The sequence below is a fragment of the Bacillus rossius genome, chromosome 5 (assembly GCF_032445375.1).
Source record: "Bacillus rossius redtenbacheri isolate Brsri chromosome 5, Brsri_v3, whole genome shotgun sequence".
Classification (NCBI taxonomy): domain Eukaryota; kingdom Metazoa; phylum Arthropoda; class Insecta; order Phasmatodea; family Bacillidae; genus Bacillus; species Bacillus rossius.
Genome location: NC_086333.1, coordinates 54,509,098 through 54,533,491, shown reverse-complemented (window position 1 = coordinate 54,533,491; position 24,394 = coordinate 54,509,098). Strand labels below are relative to the sequence as shown.

The 24,394-nt window shown below is 35.0% G+C and overlaps 1 protein-coding gene across 2 annotated transcripts in view; it reads left to right on the top strand.

Annotated features, from left to right (window-relative positions):
* Positions 1-23,977, top strand: part of LOC134531814 (chromatin-remodeling complex ATPase chain Iswi) — a 41,570-nt gene extending 17,593 nt beyond the window's left edge. For both annotated transcript variants that reach the window (XM_063367764.1, XM_063367763.1), the window contains exons 9-19: positions 440-605; positions 1,525-1,665; positions 4,439-4,633; positions 5,224-5,505; positions 6,030-6,142; positions 6,989-7,115; positions 8,306-8,419; positions 9,312-9,437; positions 9,576-9,827; positions 16,773-16,933; positions 23,391-23,977. In XM_063367764.1, coding sequence (XP_063223834.1) covers positions 440-605; positions 1,525-1,665; positions 4,439-4,633; positions 5,224-5,505; positions 6,030-6,142; positions 6,989-7,115; positions 8,306-8,419; positions 9,312-9,437; positions 9,576-9,827; positions 16,773-16,933; positions 23,391-23,682 — 1,969 coding nt within the window. In that variant the 3' untranslated portion in view covers positions 23,683-23,977. The remainder of the gene's footprint in view (positions 1-439; positions 606-1,524; positions 1,666-4,438; positions 4,634-5,223; positions 5,506-6,029; positions 6,143-6,988; positions 7,116-8,305; positions 8,420-9,311; positions 9,438-9,575; positions 9,828-16,772; positions 16,934-23,390) is intronic.
* The last annotated feature ends 417 nt before the right edge of the window (positions 23,978-24,394 follow it).

Sequence of the window (24,394 nt, the reverse complement as noted above, 5' to 3'; positions counted from 1 at the left end):
TGCCGCTGTTAATATTTTTCAACTGGGCCGAGGGAAGGGTGCCAATTTTACGAAGCAGCGATTTTACTAATGCAATCCGCGGAACCGTGAGCATACGTAAAATCAAGGTACTAGTAAACAAATTATTAGAGAAAAATTTTTTTACTCTACACAAAACATGTAAATTTGAGGGAAAAATTTTTTTTTCGGCTTCACCTCATAATGTCCGCACCCCATTTCTTTTGGTCAAAAATGTAGCCAAATTACCGCGGACATTATGCGAGTAAATACGGTACCTATATTTTAACTTCTGTTTTTGAATTTTAAAGTTTTAATGTTTAATAAAAACATTGTAGACTTCTTGGCTAAGGCTTATTTTCCTCTTAGATTATACCAGATGGCATTGTTTTGGGCCGAGTATGGTACTTTAGCATGTAGTTCTGTAATGGCTTCTGTTCAGGTACACGAAGGTGTTGATGAAGGACATTGACATTGTGAACGGGGCAGGCAAGATCGAGAAGATGCGACTGCAGAACATACTGATGCAGCTGAGGAAGTGCTCCAATCACCCGTACCTGTTTGATGGGGCAGAACCTGGGCCCCCATACACAACCGACGAGCACCTGGTGAGTGTCTTTAATGTTTCGCAAGTTACATCTTTGTACTTCGCAATACTGTTGTTTTTGCATTTCGAAAATTCCAGTTTCACACCTGGTTAGCCTTCCCATAATTATAATCGTTTTAGAATATGGATAATGACCGCTTATATGTCCAAACAATAATGGAACTTATAAATACAGTACAAAATTATGTAAAATCAGCTACCATCGCTAGGAAATTCAATATCCAATCATCTACATTGTTAATAATATTGAAACCACAATAGAATATAAAAGCTTGCATGCTGAAGTTTTTAAACGATTACCTTTTTAATCGGTTCTGCATCAACTATCACATTTCGTGCACAATTACTAAGTATATAATCCTAGAATACTCCAATTTTTTATTAGTGATGTTTCATGAGTGCTGCTTTATTATTTCCCTAGACCAAAGAGTAAACTAGTCAAATTTTTCAAGCTTAAAATTCTTCTCAATTTTAGTATTTAGAACATGTTTCAACTCTAAATATCGAGTACTTTTGCACCCCTGATAAATACAGTAAATACCTGCTAAAAACATTTTCGCGGTACATATAAATTGTCTTACTAACAGAAAAATTCTTTTGAAAGGATAAAATTATATGTATTTATAGGTCCATTGCTATATTTTTGTTCACATATATTGCAGAAAAATTTTTTTATGTGGAACTTTGTTAAGAATCTTATAAACTGTGAATTAAAAGGCTTCATACATTTTGCTGTATCTTTTGGTTGTGAATTATACTGAAAATTTATTGATTTTAAATTCTTAATTGAATATTGAGTTACTCAATTTATACTCGACAATTTGAATGCTCGCAGATCCGTGGTTAACTGTGTCTTGCCGTATCAGTGTTGTGTGCATGTCGACCGAGATGCTGCATGGGTGCGTGTGTGTCCTGCCAAGGTGTACAACTGCGGCAAGATGGTCCTGCTCGACAAGTTCCTGCCGCGGCTGCAGGAGCAGGACTCCCGCGTGCTCATCTTCAGCCAGATGACGCGCATGCTCGACATCCTGGAGGATTACTGCCACTGGCGCGGCTACCAGGTGCGCTCTCGGCAGTGCGCCTTTTCCACGCGGCCGGAGAGTTCCCGTTTGCAGAGGAGCTCCGCGGTTTTTTGTTTCCATCAAGGCCTGGTCCCACACACCGTGTTTGGTTATCTTTGATTTCTTGTGGTTTCTCTTATTGAAATGCTGTTTAGTGTACATTTATTGACAGTCCCCGAGCCACAAAAGTTGGGAAAAAGTTACGAAACTGAAGAACTGGCGTTGAAAGTCATTAAAAAAAGTATAAAAACAAACATAAATGGTGATAGAAGTCTTGAAACCTTAGTTTCCAGCAGATTTTTTACTAACGTGCATTTATTTTACACCTTATATTAGTTTACAGTCTCACCTAAAACCTGTTAAGAAAAATCTAGACCAAAATATAAAATGCAAGACTGTTATCATGATTAATTTACAGGGAAAAAGCCCTCAAATTATAGTGATCAATAGAAAATGAACTAACCAACATGGAGAGGACCATTGTGGTTCAGTGGTCAGAAAATGGTCACTTGACTGGGTCAGGCTGGGATATCTTTTTCTTAAGTGGGAAACTTCGCGAAAGTTGTAGTGAAGCGGTTGATTTTCTCAGGGTGCTCTCATTCCCTCCACCTCTATCCATCTGCAGTGACATCAACTTGTAGATGTTAAATTCTGATTCATTCATTAAGATGCCATTTTTGACTTACTGAAGCTGCAAAAAATGTTTTGGGGAAATATTATTAGTCAGGGATAGTGCATTTTCAGATGAAATTATAATTGGTATTATGGGTAATAGTTAATAGTAGTGTAATTTCAATATCAAAAATTAGAAAGATTACTGCAATTGGAAATTATTATACTGAAAATGGGATTCGTGGTGATTATTAGGATCAAATCACATTCAAAAAGTGAATTTTTTTTATTGATCTATAGTTGATTTTTTTAACACTACTCATGTCCCTAAATTTACCCTCAAGGGATAGTTTCTTAATTCCTACTGGTTTGTGAAAAATAACAGTTAAAACTTACATTACAATACCTGTGGTTTCACACTACCGCCGCCATTCATTGTTTACCAGTGATTGTGTATCTGTTTAGCACAACAGTGGCCAACTATGGAGAATAAAAAAATATGCTAATTCTTTCGTTTCACATATTGATTTATCCCTGGATTCAGAAGGCTTGATCCTGATGGCATGATCCTGTTGGCTTGATCCTGGGGTACATAATGCTTGCTGTTTTAATTCAGTACATCGAAAGATCCTGATGGCATTAGCTTGTTGGCTTGATCCTGTGGTACATGATGCTTGCTGTTTTAGTTCGGTACGTCGGAAGATTATTTACATAAAAAAAAAAAGGTCATATAATGATAAATTATAGTCATAAGTCAAATAGAAATGATATTTTGTAAACCACAATCATTTTCTTTTTTTGCAATTCCTTGCATGTGTAGTATCTTCGTACCTACTGAATTATAACAGCAAGCATCATGTACCATCAGGATCAAATCTTCAGGATCCAGGGATAAACTTGGTTACTTGAAACACTAGCCATATCAAACAAAATATACAACAGCTGTAATCAAAGAATTCCCTGGAAAGACCGCAGATTCAATGTGTCAGCTACTTCATTGCACAGCATGTATTCCTCACAGAAAATGAACGACGTTAACAATTCTATTCAAATTTTTGCTTCCCATTATACTTGTCCCTTACAATGTAACTCAAAATAGTACATACTTACTTTAAATGTAGTGTAATTAAACAAACATTTCATAATACAATTACTTATTCTATTAAAACAACAAACATGAAATATAAGCATTAAAAATTCCTTACAATTGTAATTCAGTCATTACTTGAATGAATTTCATTTTTACATCATTAACTTAATTCTCCAAAAAAAAATTTCAAAAACCCACACCGGTAAAGAATGAATGTCGGTGATTGTGTGAATACATAGGTATTGTAATGTAAGCTGTAATCTGTTATTTTGCACAACCCAGTAGGAATTTATAAATTTTCCTTACAGGGTTAATTCTGGAACGTGTCAAGTATATAGAAAACAATATTCCTATTTTTTGCGGGTAAATAATAAATGGCAGCAGCAGCGTAAAAGCCCAGTTATTGTAATTTAGGATACAAATATTTAATTTTTTTTCACAAAAACAGTAGGAAGTAACCATTTCTTCAGAGTAAATTTATGAACGTGTGTAGGGTGTGAAAACCATGTTTTCAGATTTTTTTCTTTCTGTTTTAAAAAGCCGTGATGTCAGAGTACATATTACCTTTCTGTTTGTCTATGACCATGACTTTCTGTTTACTTATGGCGATTGGCTGAACAGTTTAGAAGTTGATAGGCTGCAGCGCTATCTAATGGCAAGTTACAAAAAAATGGATAGCATAAAAACCTTTTCCGTGAAAAAAACACTTTGATGTGCCAACTTTCATGGCGATTGTTCAATTGGTGTCCGAGTTTATCAACGTCATACATACCAACATCCAATTTTTTTATATATTTGTAATAGATTAACAGCAATGCATAGATAAGGGAAAGGGAAAAAAGGGAAGAAGAGGGTAATTATAGAAAGCTATCACATATGGAAAATATTGGATAATCATCTCGATATTATTTATTTTATGATTACGGTGGTGGCAGGACCTCGAGAACGAAAGTACAGCGTCTTTCCGCTGTGCAACTTAGCTCTGTTACACAGAAACTGCTTTGTGTTACTTCTCTCTCTCTTTACCGAAAGGTGTGTTGACTGACTGGTTGCCAAACTTGTGAACCACAGTACTGCCGTCTGGATGGGCAGACACCTCACGAGGACAGGCAGAGGCAGATAAACGAGTTCAACGAGCCTGGCAGCGAGAAGTTCATCTTTATGCTGTCGACCAGGGCTGGGGGTCTTGGCATCAACCTGGCCACTGCGGACGTTGTCATCATATATGACTCGGACTGGAACCCCCAGATGGATCTGCAGGCCATGGTAAGTGCTCGCTTCAACTTGCGGAAGCTAGCGTTGGTTTGGTTATATTCACAAACTGCCCGTTTGCCTTTTTAAGTTAGCCAGAGCTTTCTAAGAAACAAACATAAACAACTCAAAATACAGCAGAATTGTTTTATTTTAAGGGGAGAGAGAGAGATGGAGAGAATCCTTTAAATGCCATCTTGTTGAGGCATAACACATAATTTACTATATTCCAACTCTGCAGTTGACGCAGAACTTTAATTAATTCATGTTGTACTGTCTCTTTTGGAGCAGATTGCACTTGAAGATCATTAATTCATTTATGTTGTACTGTCCCGGGTAGGGCAAATTGCAGTTGAGAACCAAATCTTTATTCATTCATGTATTCCTGTATCCAATGGAGCTGATGGATTTTGAAGCTGAGCATTTCTTCATTCACGTTGCACTGTACCGGGGGTGGATCAGATTCTATTTGAAGCTGAGCTTCGTTTGTGCTGTACTGTTCCCGGTGGAGCAGATCGAATTGAAGAAGAGGTTTGATTCATTTGTGTTGTGATGTCCCCATCGAAGCGGATACGTGTGAAGAGGCCTTGTGCGCTTGTGTCCAGGATCGCGCCCACCGCATCGGGCAGCAGAAGCAGGTGCGCGTGTTTCGCTTCATCACGGAGAACACGGTGGAGGAGAAGATCGTGGAGCGGGCGGAGGTGAAGCTGCGGCTGGACAAGATCGTGATCCAGCAGGGCCGGCTGGTGGACAGCAAGCAGAACCAGCTCAACAAGGACGAGATGCTCAACATGATCCGGCATGGTGCCAACCACGTGTTCGCCTCCAAGGACTCTGAAATCACCGACGAGGACATAGACACCATCCTCATGAAGGGTGAGGCCAAGGTATGTTTGTATTCCAAAAAATTTTAACTGTTCATAATAATTGTGTTCTTACCAAGAAGCGAAATATAACTCAATTACCACTGATGAGCACTTAATTGATTGTAACTAGTGTTGGCTTTGTACTTGCCTGTTTAGATTCAGTCAACATTTTTTACTTACTAGCTAGATTGAAGAAGCATAAAGTTGGCCAGGAAATTACTGATGAGTCAAATCCCATCTTTTTATAATCCGGTTCTTGTATTAAATCACAAAACGTACCTACCTCTCAAATGTGAATCTAGGACTCAAGGGTAAGGAAATCAATAATATATTAAATGTGAGCAATAAAAAATTATTTAAGTTAAAAAGAAAAATTTGATTTTTTTTTATTCTTAAGATTAAATAAAAGCATACATTTACAAATGGTATTTGAGGATTTGATTGGCTAATCCCTAGAAAACATATATTCAAAACTGACTCGGTTCCACCATACCATTTGTATAATTAACTGTGCAGTTTAACGTTTGAATATGGTGTTTTTTCAGACTGAAGAGCTGAAACAGAGATTGGAAAACCTGGGAGAGGCGTCACTCCAAAACTTTACACTCGACACTGGACCTACAGAGTCTGTGTACCAGTTTGAAGGAGAAGATTACAGGTGATTGAAGTTTGATGTCAAATTTTACTTTGCTGTATTTAAGTTACAGTATTTTATTGCATAATCATCGCACATTTTATGCTAATATCAAGTTTGAAAATCAAAATTTGCGGGATAAGTTTCTTTGTTTAGGTTAAGTTTTTCATAAAAACAAAATATTTTGCATGGAAAGTACGTTTAACTAAACAGCAGAGAATTCAAAAATATGCCAAAAATTTTAATTTAAATTAATTATTCATGCAACAAAAATATAGTTAAAGTTAAATCCTTAAACCTTGACCCAGACATAAGCTGGAACTAACGTAATGTACCCATAACTATCGTCGTAGTACACACTAACCATGAAAGAGTGTGGGCTATCAAATGTAGTTTACTGAACACGAGACTGAGCGCATATTTTGCATGCAATCTGCGCGCTATCGATATTGATATTTAATTATATGCGCACACTCTATACGCTCATTAACCTAACCAAACTTCAATTATGCAAACTAGCACTGGCTACATATTAATATGCAGTACACAGCAGCAACAAACAGATAAAGTTTATAATGTTTGGAAAAGTCTTTAAAAGTAAATTTACACATTGGACAACTTCATATATCTGTTAGTTAAATAAGTAAGTGTTAATAACCTAACGAATAAAGTTACTGGTTCATGTAAACGTTCTCCACATTATCCACTTGCAAAAAATCAGGGTTCGGCTCTGCGTAATGTCTAACCCAGATTACTTTGTTGGGAGTCGAATGATCTAACCGTTCAATCAAGTTAGTGTTTAATGTAATATTTTGGGGGTTTCTAGATTTTGCAGTATTTTTAAATTTTTTGTATATTAATTTTTTTCAGGGAGAAACAGAAAGTTTTAGGTATCGGGAACTGGATTGAGCCCCCAAAGAGAGAAAGGAAGGCCAACTATGCCGTGGATGCATACTTCAGAGAAGCTCTCAGGGTTTCCGAGCCCAAGGCTCCCAAAGTAAGTCTTCAAATGAAATCATCCATTGTCTGAGTGAATATTAAAAACATTTAATTTTCACCTGTAGTTTTTTTGTTGTACACTCATGATTGTTTTTGAGAGAGCTATAATTTGAACCTTCTCATATATAATGTGGTTTTGAATCCATTGATAGGTTAGTAAAAATAAATGAATCAATCTTTTATTAGTTTTTCTTTGCGAGAATGAACAGTACCCTGTGGAGTTAAAACAACACAGCAAATTCGTGTAAACTTTTTTTATCGAAAACAGCTTGGAATTAATAAGACTATTTCCTTTATTGAGACTGCATAAAATACAAATTTTGGTTAAGTAATGAGCAGAGACAAGATTGAATAGCAATAGCGCCTAAAATCATGTCAAACACTGCATAACACCGAAATGCAAGTTAAGACACAATATAGCACTGAAATGCAAGTTATATCATGAAATTAAGTAGCATTGAACCAAAACTTTATTTAAATCATAAAAAAAGTAATCTCTTAATGTTTGAAATTCAAGGTATGTCATTATTTCTGGACAAAAAATTGTACCAAATTGCTTGGATCAGAAAAATTAATCCAAATTGGTTTTATTATGGATCTCTTATTGAATCACATTTAAATCACAAATGTTTGCCAATTTATTTTTAAATGTTGTGAAATATCAGTTATAGACCATTTTACTACAAATTATTTTATCATCAAATGCAGCATATTAATTCAATTCTACCACTTTTTTGATGTAGTATCACAAAACAGCTCTTATAAAATTAAAAACAATAACACCGAAATTCTCTGTTTTAAAAACTACATTTGGTGTAAAAATAAAACCATAAAATTGTGTCTCTAGTAATGGCTTAGACTTGGTGGTAATGGTAGCTAAATATTGCTCGCAGTGGCTTATTTGGTTCAATTGACTTTCGAATAAAGCGTTCATCCGTGTGTGATAGGCGTACATTGTTTAATTTCAGTTCTGTCAGCCAATTCAAAAAGAAGTTAGAATGATGATTTTTGCAGCATTCTGAACCGCTGTGTATGATGGATTTGTTCTGAGGTAGCTAACTTCCTTGTAACTGTGAGGGGGTAAAGATTTCATTAATTATGAAATTAGCCTCAGTTGTCACTGCAATCGAGAATACAGTTTGCTCGCTCTCCTTTGGATCGCTTGTACCGTGGTAACTTCTTCCTCAGGCTCCTCGTCCGCCGAAGCAGCCCATCGTCCAGGACTTCCAGTTCTTCCCTCCGCGACTGTTCGAGCTGCTCGACCAGGAAATATACTACTTCCGGAAGACGGTCGGGTATAAGGTAACTCAGCCCTCTTGCACGTAAGATATAAATGCGTGTAAGCGAAGTTGAAGATAGTGGAATTGACACAATCAGTTTTGAAACCAAAGTTAAGTAAAATTTTATTAAAAATTGTTTGTTTTAATTTGCATCATTTCTGTACTGTACTGAACATATTCCAAGTAATTTGTAATAACTAAAAATCAATTTGAAACAATGATCACGACTGATTAATTGAACTCTTTGTAAAACTTGTGCAATTGGTTTAACTGTACTCATTCAAATGGTTTCATATCTTAGGTCATGAACATAAGCCCTCTACAAACTTCTGAAATCATGTTCTTTGTTTGACATTTGAACTCATATTCAGATATAACTGTGATTCGAGCATTGGTTGGAGATTGTCCTTACATACGTACTTTGTAGAATGTAGCTAATTGTGAAACTTGTAATTGAAAAAAAAAAGTTTGGTTTATTCTAAAAAATATACCTATTCCCATTTCAATTCTCTCAATTCAGGTTTTATTATTCAATTTTGGTTTCAATTTTATTAGATCCAATGCTCTTAAACATAATCCTGATAAACTCTTCCCGATTTATGTACTTGGATACAAAATAATTTGATATTTTACAAATGTGATTACAATTTAATATAATTTTACTTTTTATTGGATTATGTAAAATAAGGTTATTGTCTTGTTGGTTTATTATTATTGTTATTATTAATCAGTTTAGAGGGCAAAATAAATGTTTCTGCAATATTGGTCAGCTTCAAGTTAAATTTGAGGTAAATGTTTCCTAGTGTAATGTACTATAGTGTTGACGAAATTTTAATAAGTCTTTATTTTGACATGTTATTGCTTTCTGTATTAACAAAAAAAAGTTTAAGGTGCATTCAAACTAATGTTGAAAGGTTCCAAAAAATCCTGAGCTGGGCTCGGACGCAGCTCGAATCCAGAAAGAAGAGCAGAGGAAGATTGATGAAGCGCGACCATTGACGGAGGATGAAATGGATGAAAAGGAGAAGTTGCTAACACAGGTGCGGAAATTTTGGTGTGAATTATTTAAAATTTTCAGTGAGGATACAAACTGATAACAATGAGGAAGAAGGTAAAATCACAAGGATGGTGCCTACACAAGCAAAGGGAGCAATAATGTTTTACTCGTGTGGTTCCAGGGCTTCACGATGTGGTCGAAGCGGGACTTCAACCAGTTCATCAAGGCGAACGAGAAGTACGGGCGGGACGACATAGAGAACATCGCGAAGGAGGTGGAGGGGAAGACGCCAGAGGAGGTGATGGAGTACAGCACGGTGTTCTGGGACCGGTGCAGCGAGCTCCAGGACATCGACCGCATCATGGGGCAGATCGAGCGGGGCGAGGCGAAGATCCAGCGCCGGGCCAGCATCAAGAAAGCCCTGGATGCCAAGGTAACCAACCGCATGCAGACACCTTGTATGCATCCCAAATAGTAGGCTACCAGAACAGTGAGACGTGTTGTTAGAAGAGAGACAACGGTTTTTAGACCCGAACAAATATTCAGATTTTGCAAAACTATTCATATTTGATTTGACTTTGAATAATAAAAATATTATGGTTTTATTTTTATTTGATTTCGTTTTGAAAACAGATGATTTCAGTAGGGATGGGGCGACCGAATCCGCCGAATCCTAGGGATTCGAAGGTTCAGCGGGTCTGATACAGGATTTGTCAAAGGATTCGGTTTTTACTATTTACGGGAAAAAAATACAGTAAAACTCGCTTACGAGGTCCCGCATGGTAGGTTTTTCCGTATAAAGCGTTTAAATTGCCCGAGGTCTCGTCATTTACGCCATTAAATGTGTGATATAATGTCCGTTAAAATTTTTTCTGAAACTTCTTGTCTCAAATAATGGCACACGTAAATATGAAGAAAAGACAAATGAACAACAACATACATAGAAATATGGATGATGTACCATAACTTCAGTACAAACCCAATAGTTATTTTAAGATAATTACCATAAAAAGAACAAGATTCTTTGTAGAATACCATAATTACTACAGAAGCATGATAGCTACCATATTTGCACTATAGTTACCGTAACAACTGAGTTGTATATTTACCGTGATATTTATTTATGACATATTAAATTAAAGAACATTGTTAAAAAAAAAAAGGATGTTAAACTTTGATATGTACGGTTGGCATATGTTGCTAAGAAATAATGCGATCTGAAAGAATGCAGTACTACTACGAAAAGTGAAAATGGTACTCGTGGATTTTTAGGTTATGGCAGTCTCTTTCGTTTTTCAGTAATATCGGCCGAAAATTAACGAGCGTACTGTATCGGAAGTCGGCAGAAATGCCGATTCAACTAAATATTGGCAAAATCGGCTTCTTCAATACAGCTCTACATTTAATGACATGGGTAAACATACTTCAGACTTCAGGATATTGAAAAAGACTTTAATTTCCATGTAGGTTTATTGTGTGTATGTTTTTTTTGCAAGTGTAGATTTAATGAAGTAAAATGTTTTTATTTTTTTTACTTTCAATTGATTAAACTTTAATGACCAGTTACAGATATTTATGACACTAATTTTGAGGTTAAGCAATTTTACTATAAAGCATTCCAGCCAAGCAGGTTGCCAGCGAGAGACGCTTCTCTTTTGCTGGAAACACTATCTCCAATCGTAGAGCTAATTTAACTCCTCAACGTGCAGAACAAATTATTGTTCTGAATGATAGATTAAAGAACAGAATTTAATACTCTGTGACAGTCTCTCTCAGAATTATTGTGCTGAAAAGTGGAAATGTTGAAACAGTGTGAATGTACTTTCTTTTCAAACAACATGATTTTTGGTGCTAAGTTTGTTGAAGCTCAGTAAGGACTCCAGTAAAATTGACAAGGGTGAAATTTTTCCAAAGATATGTTACATTTACACAAACATATACTTGGTTATGTTAGTTGGATGATATCAGTTACTAATGAACCAATGGAAACAGGTAAGATTCAATGAAAAAAAATGTTATTTTTTTTCTAGTAGTGCAAAATGCAGGGATGTAGCTAGGAAAATGTGAGTGTGGGTTGCCTGCAAAAAAATGGCGACACAGCAAATTAAATACCACAACTTTAACGTCAATTGTTTTAGGAAAAACAACACCCCCGTTTAAATTTAACCAAATTTTCTCAACCATTGTTAACGTTCACTTCTATTTCAAGCGAATTCTTCTGTTCTTCTGTGCTGCCCAATGCTGAACTGCAGTTTTAAATGGGTAGTCTTGGACATCTGGACCTTCCAGCGAAATGCGAAGCAGGGAATCAAGCGTGAACTCACTCAGTCTGTTTCTCAAGTCAGTTTTTATGAGCTTCATTTGAGAGAAATCTCTCTCACAGTCAGCTGTGTGAAGTGGAATGATTCTGTACACTTGTGCGAGTTTGGCTATATTTGGAAACAAACTGCCAATTGTTTTGTCAGTGCAAAGAAAGTGGACCACTTCTGTACAAGTCTTTTTCCTGTGGTTATCAGCCATGTATTGCTTGATTTCACACCATTCTTGTAGGCAAAGTCTTGATTCTAATCCAAATCTTGCAGACAACAGTTTTATAGCTTCTGTTCCATACACATCAAAGCGATGGTCATGAGGAGATGGAAGATGTGTAGGGTTAAAAATGGAAAAACATGTTAGAATGTCACAATCGGTAAATCTGACTTGAATGTTTTCAATTAGTGTTTGGAGGTACTGTAATTTAATGTTCTTGAAATGAGCAGCATTTGTTGGCTTGGTGTGAACTGAGACACCTTTACTTGCACACATTTCCAAATATGATGCAATTTCCCTCTCATTTAATCCTTCAAAATCTTTCAGTCTCTGAAGTTTGTTGATGGTTGAATCTACAAAAGACTTCACAATACTCAAATCAGCATTTTCCTGTTGAAATATTTTAGAAAGACGGTTCATGAGGGGTAATACGTCACACATTAACAACAGTGTTGCAATGAATGAGAATTCAGTCACATAAGAACACAGACCCCGAGCCCTTGCATCATTTCTTTCTTCATATTCCCTTTCAAGACTTAGTACAACACTTGGATAAATATCTTTCATCCGAAGTACACATTCTCCATAGCTCAACCACCTTGTATGACTAGGCTGCTTGACCTTGCCTTGTGGATCTTGAGGAAATAGACACTGTAATTCATGCAGGCCAGCACTTCTGACAGAGCTGTTTTGGTAAAAGTCAAATACCTGCCTCATAATGTCACAGAATTTTTTTATTCCAAGGGTCTTTTCAGCAGCTTGCGATACAGCCAGATTCAACCTGTGGCCTGCACAGTGTACACCAACAGCTTCACATACATTTTCTACACCTAGCTGTTGCTGAATTTCTACCTGTTTCTCTCTTATCTTTTTAACTGCCCCATTATGTTTACCTGTAAGAACAGGTGCACCATCTGTTCCAATACCACACAGCTTTGAGAAACATAGATCACTATCATGCAAATATGATATAACAGCATTTGAAATGTTAACAGAGTTCAGGGCAACACCTTACAAATTTGAGGTACAATTTTTTGTACCACTAAGGCCACTATTTCCTAAGTCACTGAGAATGTCAATAATTTTCAGGAAACTGCTTTGCAGGACACCTTCACTGTCAACATAACGTGCATGAATGACTAATTGTTCAACTACAGCTGAATTTGTAGTCTCATCAATTTCAATTGAGAAGAATGGTGCATTTTGTAACTTGTCCAAGATCACATTTTCTATCACAGTGGATAAACTAATTACCATATCTTGAATGAATGTTCTACTACAGTAATTAGCATTTTTTGCTACACGAATTGTGTCTTTGATGGGAACACCAAGAAAGCATGCCAAGTCCAAAATAGGCTCAGGGTTTGTTGTATGAGGAATTTTCTTTTTGCACAAGAAGTATAGACATGCAAACGCTTTCATGAGATCTTCCTCACACATGCTTGGCTGTATTTTGTCACTGATGGGACCATGAAGGCTGGCTTGCAATTCAAGTTTAAGTGAATTAATATGTGCAGCACAATTTTCGTGTCGAACAACACTTTCCAATCGCAAACGAGTGCATGGGGATTTTGTCCAAGTATCTCTATCAAAAGGAGTTTTGTTAAATTTTTGACACAGCAAGCAGAACATACCTTTAGCATCTGTGTTGTAAACCAACCATGCTCTGTTAGTTTTCCACTCTCGCCTAAATGTGACTGCTTGTTTTCGTCCCACTGCAACTGCAGAACTAGTTGAGGGTGTTAGTGTGCTTGCTGGTTGCTGGTCTTCTGTAGATACACCCACAACACTTGATGAGCTAGTTGATGGCACTGGTGGCTGGTCTTCAATAGGCGCAGTGTTTGTCACAAGGCACTTGTTTTCTAACTCTGATACTTTACAATTTGATTTGGTAGTCTCTTCAGAATGAACATTCTCACTGTCCAGAAAAATTTCCCGTTTTTTTCTTGGTTGTGAAACGAATAACTTTGTAATTGTCTGATTTCTTTTCCCATTGTTAGACATGTTTACACTACTGTAAAAGAAAGCCCTTTGTGAATATCTTAAAATAAATACAGAACCGACAATGTTATTACTAAAACTAATGGCTTATTTATGTTAGTTTTCTCACAAAAGTTTTATTAGTATACCATTTGTCACAAATTCTTCACTCACTCCTTTGGCACTCTAGAAATAGGCCATTGGAAGTAACAAGTAAATATACTCATCACCTCATAATACACAAGCCTTCTCTCAATAACAAAGAAAAACTTTCACAAGTCCAACTGACCTATCCACTCTGACACTCATACAACAGATTAATGTTTTAGTATAGGCCTACATGTCACTTTTGATGGTGCAGTAGAGTGGTTTGCTTGTCACTTAACATGGAAGATAGGAAGGTCCTTTGTTGACGCCTGGCGGCACTGTTATCTCTAAATCATCAGACACGCGGCGGCAAACGAGCCAGGCTAGGCGGCACGGAGTGTTTGACCTTGTCTTTGTCCCTCCAACGTAAGGAAAGAGGGGGAGGAATGGTTGCCTAGCAACGTAGAGACTTGGGGTGGGAAGGAAGTAGCAGAGAGCTTCTCTGCAGCGGCACATCACACGCAGCAAGACTGTCTAAAAATAGCTCATCCCCCTTCCATATTCACTCCTCCAGCTCCGGCCAGGCGGCAAAAACTGCTTAGCGCAACAAGGAGATAACATTCCTTGCCATACATCCAGGAATAGAGATATGGTTTTTAGATAAAATTAGTGTGGGTCGGCGATTTCCGAGTGTGGGTTTCACCGCCCCATGCCGCCCCATGTGGCTACATCCCTGAAAATGTAAACACACTCTGTAAATAGTTACCCAAAATTAATAAGCCCACTTCATTTTAATACTTTATTCAAACATGATATTAAGTTTAAGATAAAAATAATTTCCCAAAAGTGTAACTGTACCACAAAAGCTCGAGCTCGACTCGAAGTAAAATTCTTAGGCTCGCAGACCTCTAGCTTATTTATAGAAAAAATCCTAACCGCTAATCTGTACTAAAACTGAAATTTCTCAAGAAAAAATTGTTGTCTTTATATACACTTATACCAGAAATGTACCAAACTACATGTGATAAAGTCAAGGGACTTTTAGTGCAAGCAGAATACATCTCACTTACATTAGATATGTGGACATCATCTATTAAAAGATTCGGGTTTGGGTTCGAGATTCGGCAATTCCAGTTGAGGATTCAAGTTAGGATTCGGATTCGAGGAAATCAGGATTCGCCCCATCCCTAGATTTCAGTGTTATTGTTGTTACTTTTATGAAAGCTGTTTTATAGTACTTGCTCCTCCAAAATAATGGTAAAATTGATCCACTGTATTTTAATTAACAATAAAATAATTGGTAATAAATTGGTCTATTCATTTAGAACAATAAAAATAAATTACATGCATTTTTGGTTTACAAACTAAATTATTTTATCTTATCCACACACTTTGGTAAAATTTTTCGTCCACAATGACATTCCTTAAATTTTAAATATTAATAGATTCCTTTTTTTTTTTTTTTAACCATTTGAATTAAGATTTTGCTTGCTCATTTATTACGTAAAGTGAAGTTTTTTTTTTTGGGCTTTCAATTTTCATTTTTAATATTCAAATTCAATATTAAGATTTGAGAATAATTTAATTTTCATATTTGTGTTCGATTCCAACCTTAAAAAACTGATACAGTAGAACCAATGTCATACACTTTTCAACGGAGGGCACAAAAATGGTGTATGATGCGGGAAAGTGTATGAAAAGGGAATGGCAAAAATATTTTTTTTTTTCAATCTAGCATACAAGCACAATGTCAGATTAAACTTAAATACATAATGTGTAAATAATTGCATTATATGAAAGATATGAATTCATAATTATATATACATATAATAAAACCACCAGAAATGTAAAATACAGTCCATAATCAAGTAAAGCTGACATGAGAAACAGTGGCCTTACAAAATGTTATGAAGTCCTTTCTTGGAGGGCAGGAAAAGTCACCAAGCCTAAATTAGAAATTAAAAAAATTAGGCTATTGTTAAAAGAAAATCAGAAATTTATGCTTGTTTGTTTCTTTTTACAAACAACTTTATGCAACAGAATAATTTTCAATAATATTTTTAACTTGAGAAACGTAAAATACAAAACACTCCAATCGTAAGAAAACAATAACAAACGGGTATATTCAGTTCAAAGATTAATGAATGCACAAAATATGAAATCCGTGCCTTGGTAAAGCGCGTGCACCATTTTCATAATCATTGCTAGTTTGCGCCACTAGTCTTGCTTGGTGCTGGCCATAGATGCTACTAGCGAAGTGCACAGTCTTCCTGATACTATCAATATCTATGGTGGGATAAATTTATTTTCTTACGTTTGCAAATGTAAACAATGAACGTTTTTCAAAATAAAAGCATTAAAACGTAGTTTATCAGGAGGAATATAACAAAAAAATTTGTGAATTTTGGGCTTTTACGCTTCGTAAAAACGTATGAAACGGGAAATTAATGATTTTATAAGTGTATGTTCCGGGAAAGTAAACCATTGTAAACATAGTACTTTCGGCGGGACCAAAATTAATCTGCGTATGACACGGGAAAATGTATGAAACGGGAACGTATCATCGAGGTTCTACTGTATTCGCATTGGTGTAATGATTTTATTTTGTGTTGTTGTTTATTCTATAAAGATCATGCAAGCTGCAAATTGTCCAGCAGAATTTGTAATATTTTTTTATTTTTATTTTACCATCGCTGGTTGAAGGTATGTACAGCGGGAGCAGTGACGGCAGAGCTTGTACAGGTGTGTGTGTGCGCGCGCGCGCGTGCGCGTGTGTGTGCAGATGGCGCGGTACAGAGCCCCGTTCCACCAGCTGAGGATCGCGTACGGCACCAACAAGGGCAAGAACTACACGGAGGAGGAGGACAGGTTCCTCGTCTGCATGCTGCACAAGCTGGGTTTCGACAAGGAGAACGTCTACGAGGAGCTGAGAGCAGCCGTTAGGTACGTAACCAACCATGTTAACCACGTCAGCTTCGCTCACTAGAGTACGTGCAACGGACGCAGATCCAGACAGCATTTTTTTTTTTAAGTGAAACCTCTTTGCTGAGGGTCTGCAATTTCGGACCGTTATGAAAAATCTGATCGCATGAAGGGAATAGTTAGGTATGTGGTGGGGGAACCGGTAGAGGAGGAGACGGCAGGGGAGAGCTAGAAATGACGCAGCATACTTGCACACTTGCATAATAGCATAATTTAGCACTCGCATCCTTACATATATATTTTTTTAATCTGCAATTTTATCCAAAAAGAATTATGGTTCCTATATCTAATTAGCAAGTTGTTTCACATTTGTCACACATGAACTCCATGCACACTTATGAGGGGGGGGGGTCACTGTTGTGTTAGAAAGTGGTAAAGTACATTGAATCCCTTTTACGAAAATTATTAAGTTTCTTAGAAGTTTGGATTTCATTAACTGGGAAATTTTTTTAAAGTGTTAAAATTGTATGTATTTATAGGTCCATTATAAATTTTTAAAATTATTAAGCAGGGAATTTTCTAAAAAAAAAAAAAGTTTTTACTGTAGTATCCCATAAATTGGTTCACATAAAGAATGTGTTTTTAACCTTTCTTAAATAAAATTTGAGGCTAATTTTGTCAAGTATTTTTTAAATCTTACCAAATTAAAAAAAAAACTTGCATTTTAAGGGGAAGTGATGTTTCCTTCTCCCCTCCCCCCCCCCCCCCCCCCCCCCTTTCCTGTTGGATCCATTCCAGGCGTAGAACCTTAGTTGAGATTAACACTACTTGAGGCTCTGTCTCACATGCATGGTTGGTTATTTAAATTTCCTTTAATTTCTATTATGTGAGTTTTTTTCTTTCCCATTTCATTTAAATTTATTAAGAGATGGACGAGTTCGCAAATTTTTGGATCAAGTCTAACTAAACCGAGTTTAGTTATAATATCTTAGAGTTGAATCCACAATTGATAATTTTTTTTAGTTAAGTTGAGTTCTTAAAAATTGAGCCAAGCTCAAATTAGTGAAGAAATTTTATAGAATAATTTTTTTTTATTTATGGTGTTTGTATTAATTTACCATGAGCATTATTTTGAAGTTCATATTTCTTTGATGGGTGAGTCAATTGAGTAATTTTAATGATTACTATTACAATTTCTTTTAAAATTGAGTACATATTTTATTCTAATTGGATTCTAGAAAACTCTGATAATGTGAAAGCCTTTGAAATTAAGGAAAATTGTGTAGCTAAGTGAATTAAATATGAGAAGATATTGATAAGAGCTTAAGCCATGTTTTTCTCATTTTAAATGATTTTACTCCTAAATTTGTCTTAGATAGTAATTTTGAAGGGGATATTATTTTCTAGAAAAATAAATCCAAAATTATTATTATTATTTTTTTTTTAAGGGAACATTGTGATACATGAAGTATTCAGTAGTTCACCTTTTTAAGTGTGGTTAGGTTAGTTACATTAAAAATAGTGATGGGTCGATTCCGATTCCGGAATCGGTCGGTTCCACCGATTCCACTGGAATCATGGGATTCAGAATACAATGGTTTTGGAATCGACCATGACCGATTCCTGCATTGTTTTTAAGTTTGCGAAATACATAATCTACGCAACGTAAGAAAATATTAAAATGCATGCAAATATAATTTTTAAAACTACATAATACAATCTTTTTTTACGGAACTGATTTACGAATTACGGTGATTAACGTATTTATTTACTTGCACCGCCATTTTCCCTACTGTACAAATGCAGTATCTACTTTCCCACTTTAAGCGAAAGCATTTTTAGGAAATTACGTTGCAGCAGCACTGCATTTAATAGCAAACCTTCAAAAATAATTAGACAAAACCATAAATGTTTAAAGAAAATTATGTAAATGTAAACGGCAAATAATGTAAACGTTAACTATTTGATCATGGCAGCTACATTTGCCATTGTAAACAACCTAATTTTTTTTTGTGCTACCTGCCATGGTAAACCATACGGCCATGAACAAAATCTTTGGTGACGTGAACGTGAACATCTCTACACATTAAACTTTAAAGAATTAAAATGAAATAATTTTTGAATGAAATTTTACCCAAATTCACAGTGGATTATTGCAACCATATTAAAATAAGTTTAAAAGCAACATAACCAAATTGCTTTAAATCGGCGTTCTTGTGCGTGTTCAGCGATGCTCGTTTTACGTTAGATATATTTTGGAAAGGCAGTTGGCAAGTCTGAATTTCCAAACATTGCTGCGGAAACGTTCGTAAATTTTTATTACCAAATGGCAAACATAAACAATCTTTTGAAAGTAGTTGTGTTAGTTTAACAGAATTGTTTCCGATAAATTTCTGAAATGAATCAAATGTTAACACGCGATTATTTGAAGAGTTTAAATATTTTGTGTAAGAAAATCTCTCCATAAAATGTGAAAATTTTGAGATGCTAAAAATTGCACAGAACTTTCTTACTCAAGAACCGAAAATTTATTTTCTCTTTACGATTGTGAGGAACTGCAAGACTGGATGGATTTATTCTTTTCACCAAGTGAGATAATGGTATTTATTTACTTGGGCGGTATTTCCAAAAAAAAATGTTAAAAATCCGAAAATACCTTTATTTTATGCTCTTCAACTTCCTCTTTTCATTAAAAGCGGCGGAGATTAGAAATTCGAAATACTTTAGGAGATAACGAATTTTTTAATTTCTTCATATGTAGTTGAGCGGTATTTGCGAAAAAAAATGTTAAAAATCCGAAAATACCTTTATTATATGCTCTTCAACTTCCTCTTTTCATTAAAAGCGGCGGAGATTAGAAATTCCAAATACTTTAGGAGATATCAAATTTTTAAATTTCAGCACAAAACCAGCGCATTCCTGTGGCGTGGGTGCACCATTGTTTCTTGTTTACGTACGAGTATCTGTTTTTTTTTATTGGATAATGATGTCACGTGATTGTTCGTGATAGGCCAGAATTCAAATGAACTAATACGTGATTATTTAGTTCAATTATTGTTTAAAACGGTGTTTAATTACCGCCTCCAACTTAGGTGAGTTTTTAACGTTTCTAATTTTAAAGTCTTATTTGTTATTTTGATATTGTTGCGCAAGTAATAAGTAACAAAAAAATTTACGTGAGTACATCCTTTGTTACGGGTTTGTTAGGTAAGGTCAGTTACATTATAAATAATTAAAACTAAAGAATAATTAAAATTAATTCACATTATTTTTAATATCACCTTAGTTTGAAAGTATTTATAATGTAACTGACCTGACCTAATCGACCATTTTAGTTTACTGTTCACCCTCTGTCCGGGTTTGTTTGGTCAGGTCAGTTACATTATAAATATTTTAAAACTAAACAGCCATTAAAATTAATTCACAAAATAATTTTTAATGTCGGCTTTGTTTGAAAGTATTAATAATGTAACTGTCCTGACCTAATCAACCATTTTATTAATTACGCATTCACGATTCACGTATTCACGAACACGGAAAAATAACAAAAATGGCGCCGCTCGAATGTTTCCACAGGTCTTGTATTGCAAAAATAAAAAATTCGATATCTCCTAAAGTATTTGGAATTTCTTATCTCCGCCGCTTTTAATGAAAATAGGAAGTTGAAGAGCATATGATAAAGGTATTTTCGGATTTTTAACATTTTTTTTTGCAAATACCGCTCAACTACATATGATGAAATTTAAAAATTCGATATCTCCTAAAGTATTTGGAATTTCTTACCTCCGCCACTTTTAATGAAAAGAGGAAGTTGAAGAGCATAAAATAAAGGTATTTTCGGATTTTTAACATTTTTTTTCGGAAATACCGCCCAAGTAAATATTTACCGAGATAATTAAGTTCTAGGTAATATATTAAAACGTAAGCATCTCTGACATTTTATTTTAGTGTGGTGCATATTTGTTTGTCATTTCCATCATAATGAGATAGTAAAGTTTTATTTTTACATTTCCCTTTTTTATTTTTTTTCGCCGTGGTCGCATTGAAATATGTATAAACGAGGTTATATTGACATTTTATTTGGATCATTATTTAGTTGTGCTTGAAAATAAAATTCTTAACCTAACCGTACAAACCCTCTTTTTTTACAATTAATTAATTGAGTTGATAATGTAAGGTATCTAAAGTTTGTTAAGTTATAACATTATTTACAATTTAAGTCATTAGACATCTTTGATTATTCGCAGTGTTTGAACACGTGTTTCGTCTAACTATATGCAAGGTTAAAAGGCCAAATTGTGCTAGAAATACAAGGTAGCGTAACTTGATGGTAATGAACATACTTTTTAACATTATATAAGCTGTATATAATGTTAATTTCTGCACAGAAAATGAAACACAACATAATTACATTTTTAAAATCATAAACAACCTTTTTTTTCTTAGTATATTACTCTGTTGAACATTGTCAGATAAAAATTAAGGAATCGGAATCGGATTCGAAGAATCGACCCTTTAATTTAAGAATCGAAAATGGAATCGGAATCGGTATATTTTAGGAATCGGCCCAACACTAATTAAAAATAATATAAATTGAATGATTTGTTAGGTTGGATTAGCTACATACATCAAAAATACTATAAAATAATAGTATATGAGGTTAGAATATCTCTTTTAAATTTATATTTCACAGTTTTCTTAGTGTAGGTATCCCAACCTAGCTGACTGTTCTCACAATTTCATGCTATCTTTTACGTACCTAACACATTGAAATGGTGAACTACTGACAAAACTAAGCACCCTTTTAGATAAAAACTCAAAAACATAGTCATGTATTAAAAAAAGTTTTGAAAGTATAATGGCTATCATTCAGGATTATCTCCCTAGAGTAGACTTATTACCCGTTCCGACTAAAGTAAAAAAAAAAAAATAATTTGCATTCACAAAAAAATGGCTCTTTGCAGCATTATCTAGCGACTTTTGTATCCTTATATTTTTCTTGAAAAAATAATGCTATCTTCTTTTAGTACTTTTTTTAATGTACATAATGTAATTGATGTGCCATAATCATATGAATAAAGGATAACCTTACTAATACGAAAAATGTAAACAAACACAAAATTAACTCTGTATTAGTGTTCGCTTATGCATTTTTTTTTTGTTAGAAACTATGTCCTGACTTCTAAAATGGCAGTACTTAATTTTTAAATGTCACATAAAGAATTTCTTAAAAAAATTGCATTTAACTATCTGCAAAAAAACTAATAAAAATTTTTGTTTATAAAACTAAATCCATCCACTCATAAAGGTTGGGCATCAGTCATTTTAATATATAGTCAAATATATTAAGATACATGATGTAACACGTCTGTGTGGGCTGAACAACTATACTATCGACTGCCACTGTAGTAGAAAAAACCATAAATGTGAGCCGTTAAAATATTTTCTTTGCATAGTGGTCAGCTGTGATACAAATCTCTGACATTCAGAAGGTCATTCTATAATGGTGTCTTTTCTAGTGTTATAAGAAAGAAATAGTGGAAGAAACATTTTACGTTTTTCTGGCAGTGTAATTGTGTCAAATTATCCTTTCTTTAAGAATACTACACAAATGTAAATATGAGATTATGCTGTGAAGTGTTTGAAATATAATAAGTGATTTTATGCTTGTTGCACATATAAAATGTGTATTGAGTTATAAAAAAGGATTATCGAATCATGTTCTGTCAAGTATAAAGAACTCAATTTTCGAGTCTACCTGCTCGACTTGGCTTGAGTTTTCACTCACTTGACTGCTTCAGTTTTCGAGTTTTGGCCCATCCCTAAAATTTATTATGGTAGCTCTCCTGCTTTCTGTGTGAGAAGGAACCTTGAATCACTCATTATAATAATAAGTGTATATATGTTTTAAGTAACCCAGGAATGTACAGAATAGTATAAATAGATATTTTGTATGTACTGAAGTGCAAGTTAATGCATCATTTAGCGCCAAAGTGTAAATCAATACCAGAAATAAATCGGCAATTTAACAAAACTTAACCCAGATTACAATAATGTCACCTTTTATAGTGGTAAATTTGTTTAATGCAATTTATTTAGCATGGAATTTGTAACAAAATGTATGACCTAAATGGATTGGGGGAAAAGACGGAAAAAAAAAATCTTTATCTTGCAGTTGTAACATGTTTTTACATTAACGATAGCACATGTTTCGAACACACAAAAATTTCCTATTTTTACTTTTCCGAGTATTTCTGATGGACATGCTTATTACTAATGATTTTATTGTGTAAGTGCATCAGGTGCCGATCAAAATGAGATCAGTTTGTTTAAATAAGTATTAAGAAATATTTTATTTTCATAATATTTAAATAGTACATTTTTTTTAAATGAATGAAGACAATGTCTGAAAATAAAAACATTAACACAGAAATCTATAAATAAAAGCATGATCATAAGTTAATTTCTCCCTCCCCAGGATAGCCCCGCAGTTCCGCTTCGACTGGTTCATCAAGTCGCGCACGGCCATGGAGCTGCAGCGCCGGTGCAACACGCTCATCACGCTGATCGAGCGCGAGAACCAGGAGCTGGAGGAGAAGGAGCGCGCGGAGAAGAAGAAGCGCGCGCCGCGGGGGTTCTCTGCGAGCGCGGGGGGAGGCGGCGGCTCCCCCATGGTGGGCGCGGGCAAGGGGGCCCAGAAGCGCAAGGGCGAGAGCGTCACGCCCGACGGCAAGATGGGCCGCAAGAAGAAGAAGCAGTTGGACAAGTGAACAACCGTCTGCGCCAGAGCCATCCGTTCCCGCGTTCCCATTTGGCTCTGCACGTTCACCCTCTAACTGTGATCGTTTCCATCACAAACATTTGTGTAACTCTTTCATGCTTGATTTAAGCAGTTAAAAGTTTGGAAACATTTTAAATAACTGACTAAATATATAATTTTTTTTTTTTTTACATGTTCGTGTGTGAAATCTCAGCATGTTTATTGGAGTGTGCCCATTATGTATGTGACTTTAAATTTTTATTATTTTTTTTCATTTCATTCAGTTAATAAAAATATCATTGATTTCTTTTTTTTTAATCCTGGCTTTTTTTTTTTTTACTCTGTGATGTGAGAAAATGTATATGGGTCATTTGGACTGAAGATGTAAAAATTGTGGTCCATACAGAACCCTAAACCAAAGTGAAAAGTTTCATTTCACATGACTGAAAAGTTACAGAGTTCATGCTGTTGACTATGTTCTTCTATAGATGATGCCAGCAGAAATCATTATGTGCAAGGCACTGTCATGAGTATAGTGTCTTATCACTAGGGGCTGGAAAAATTAGTATTTATCTTTTCCAAGATTAGCATTTGTTATTTCATAAATTAGCATTTTTAATTAAACCTATTTAATATTTGATAGTAACATTATTCATTTTTTGTAAATTAAATATTCATACATACAATTAGATAGAAATAAACCTGTATTTTATTTTCATACA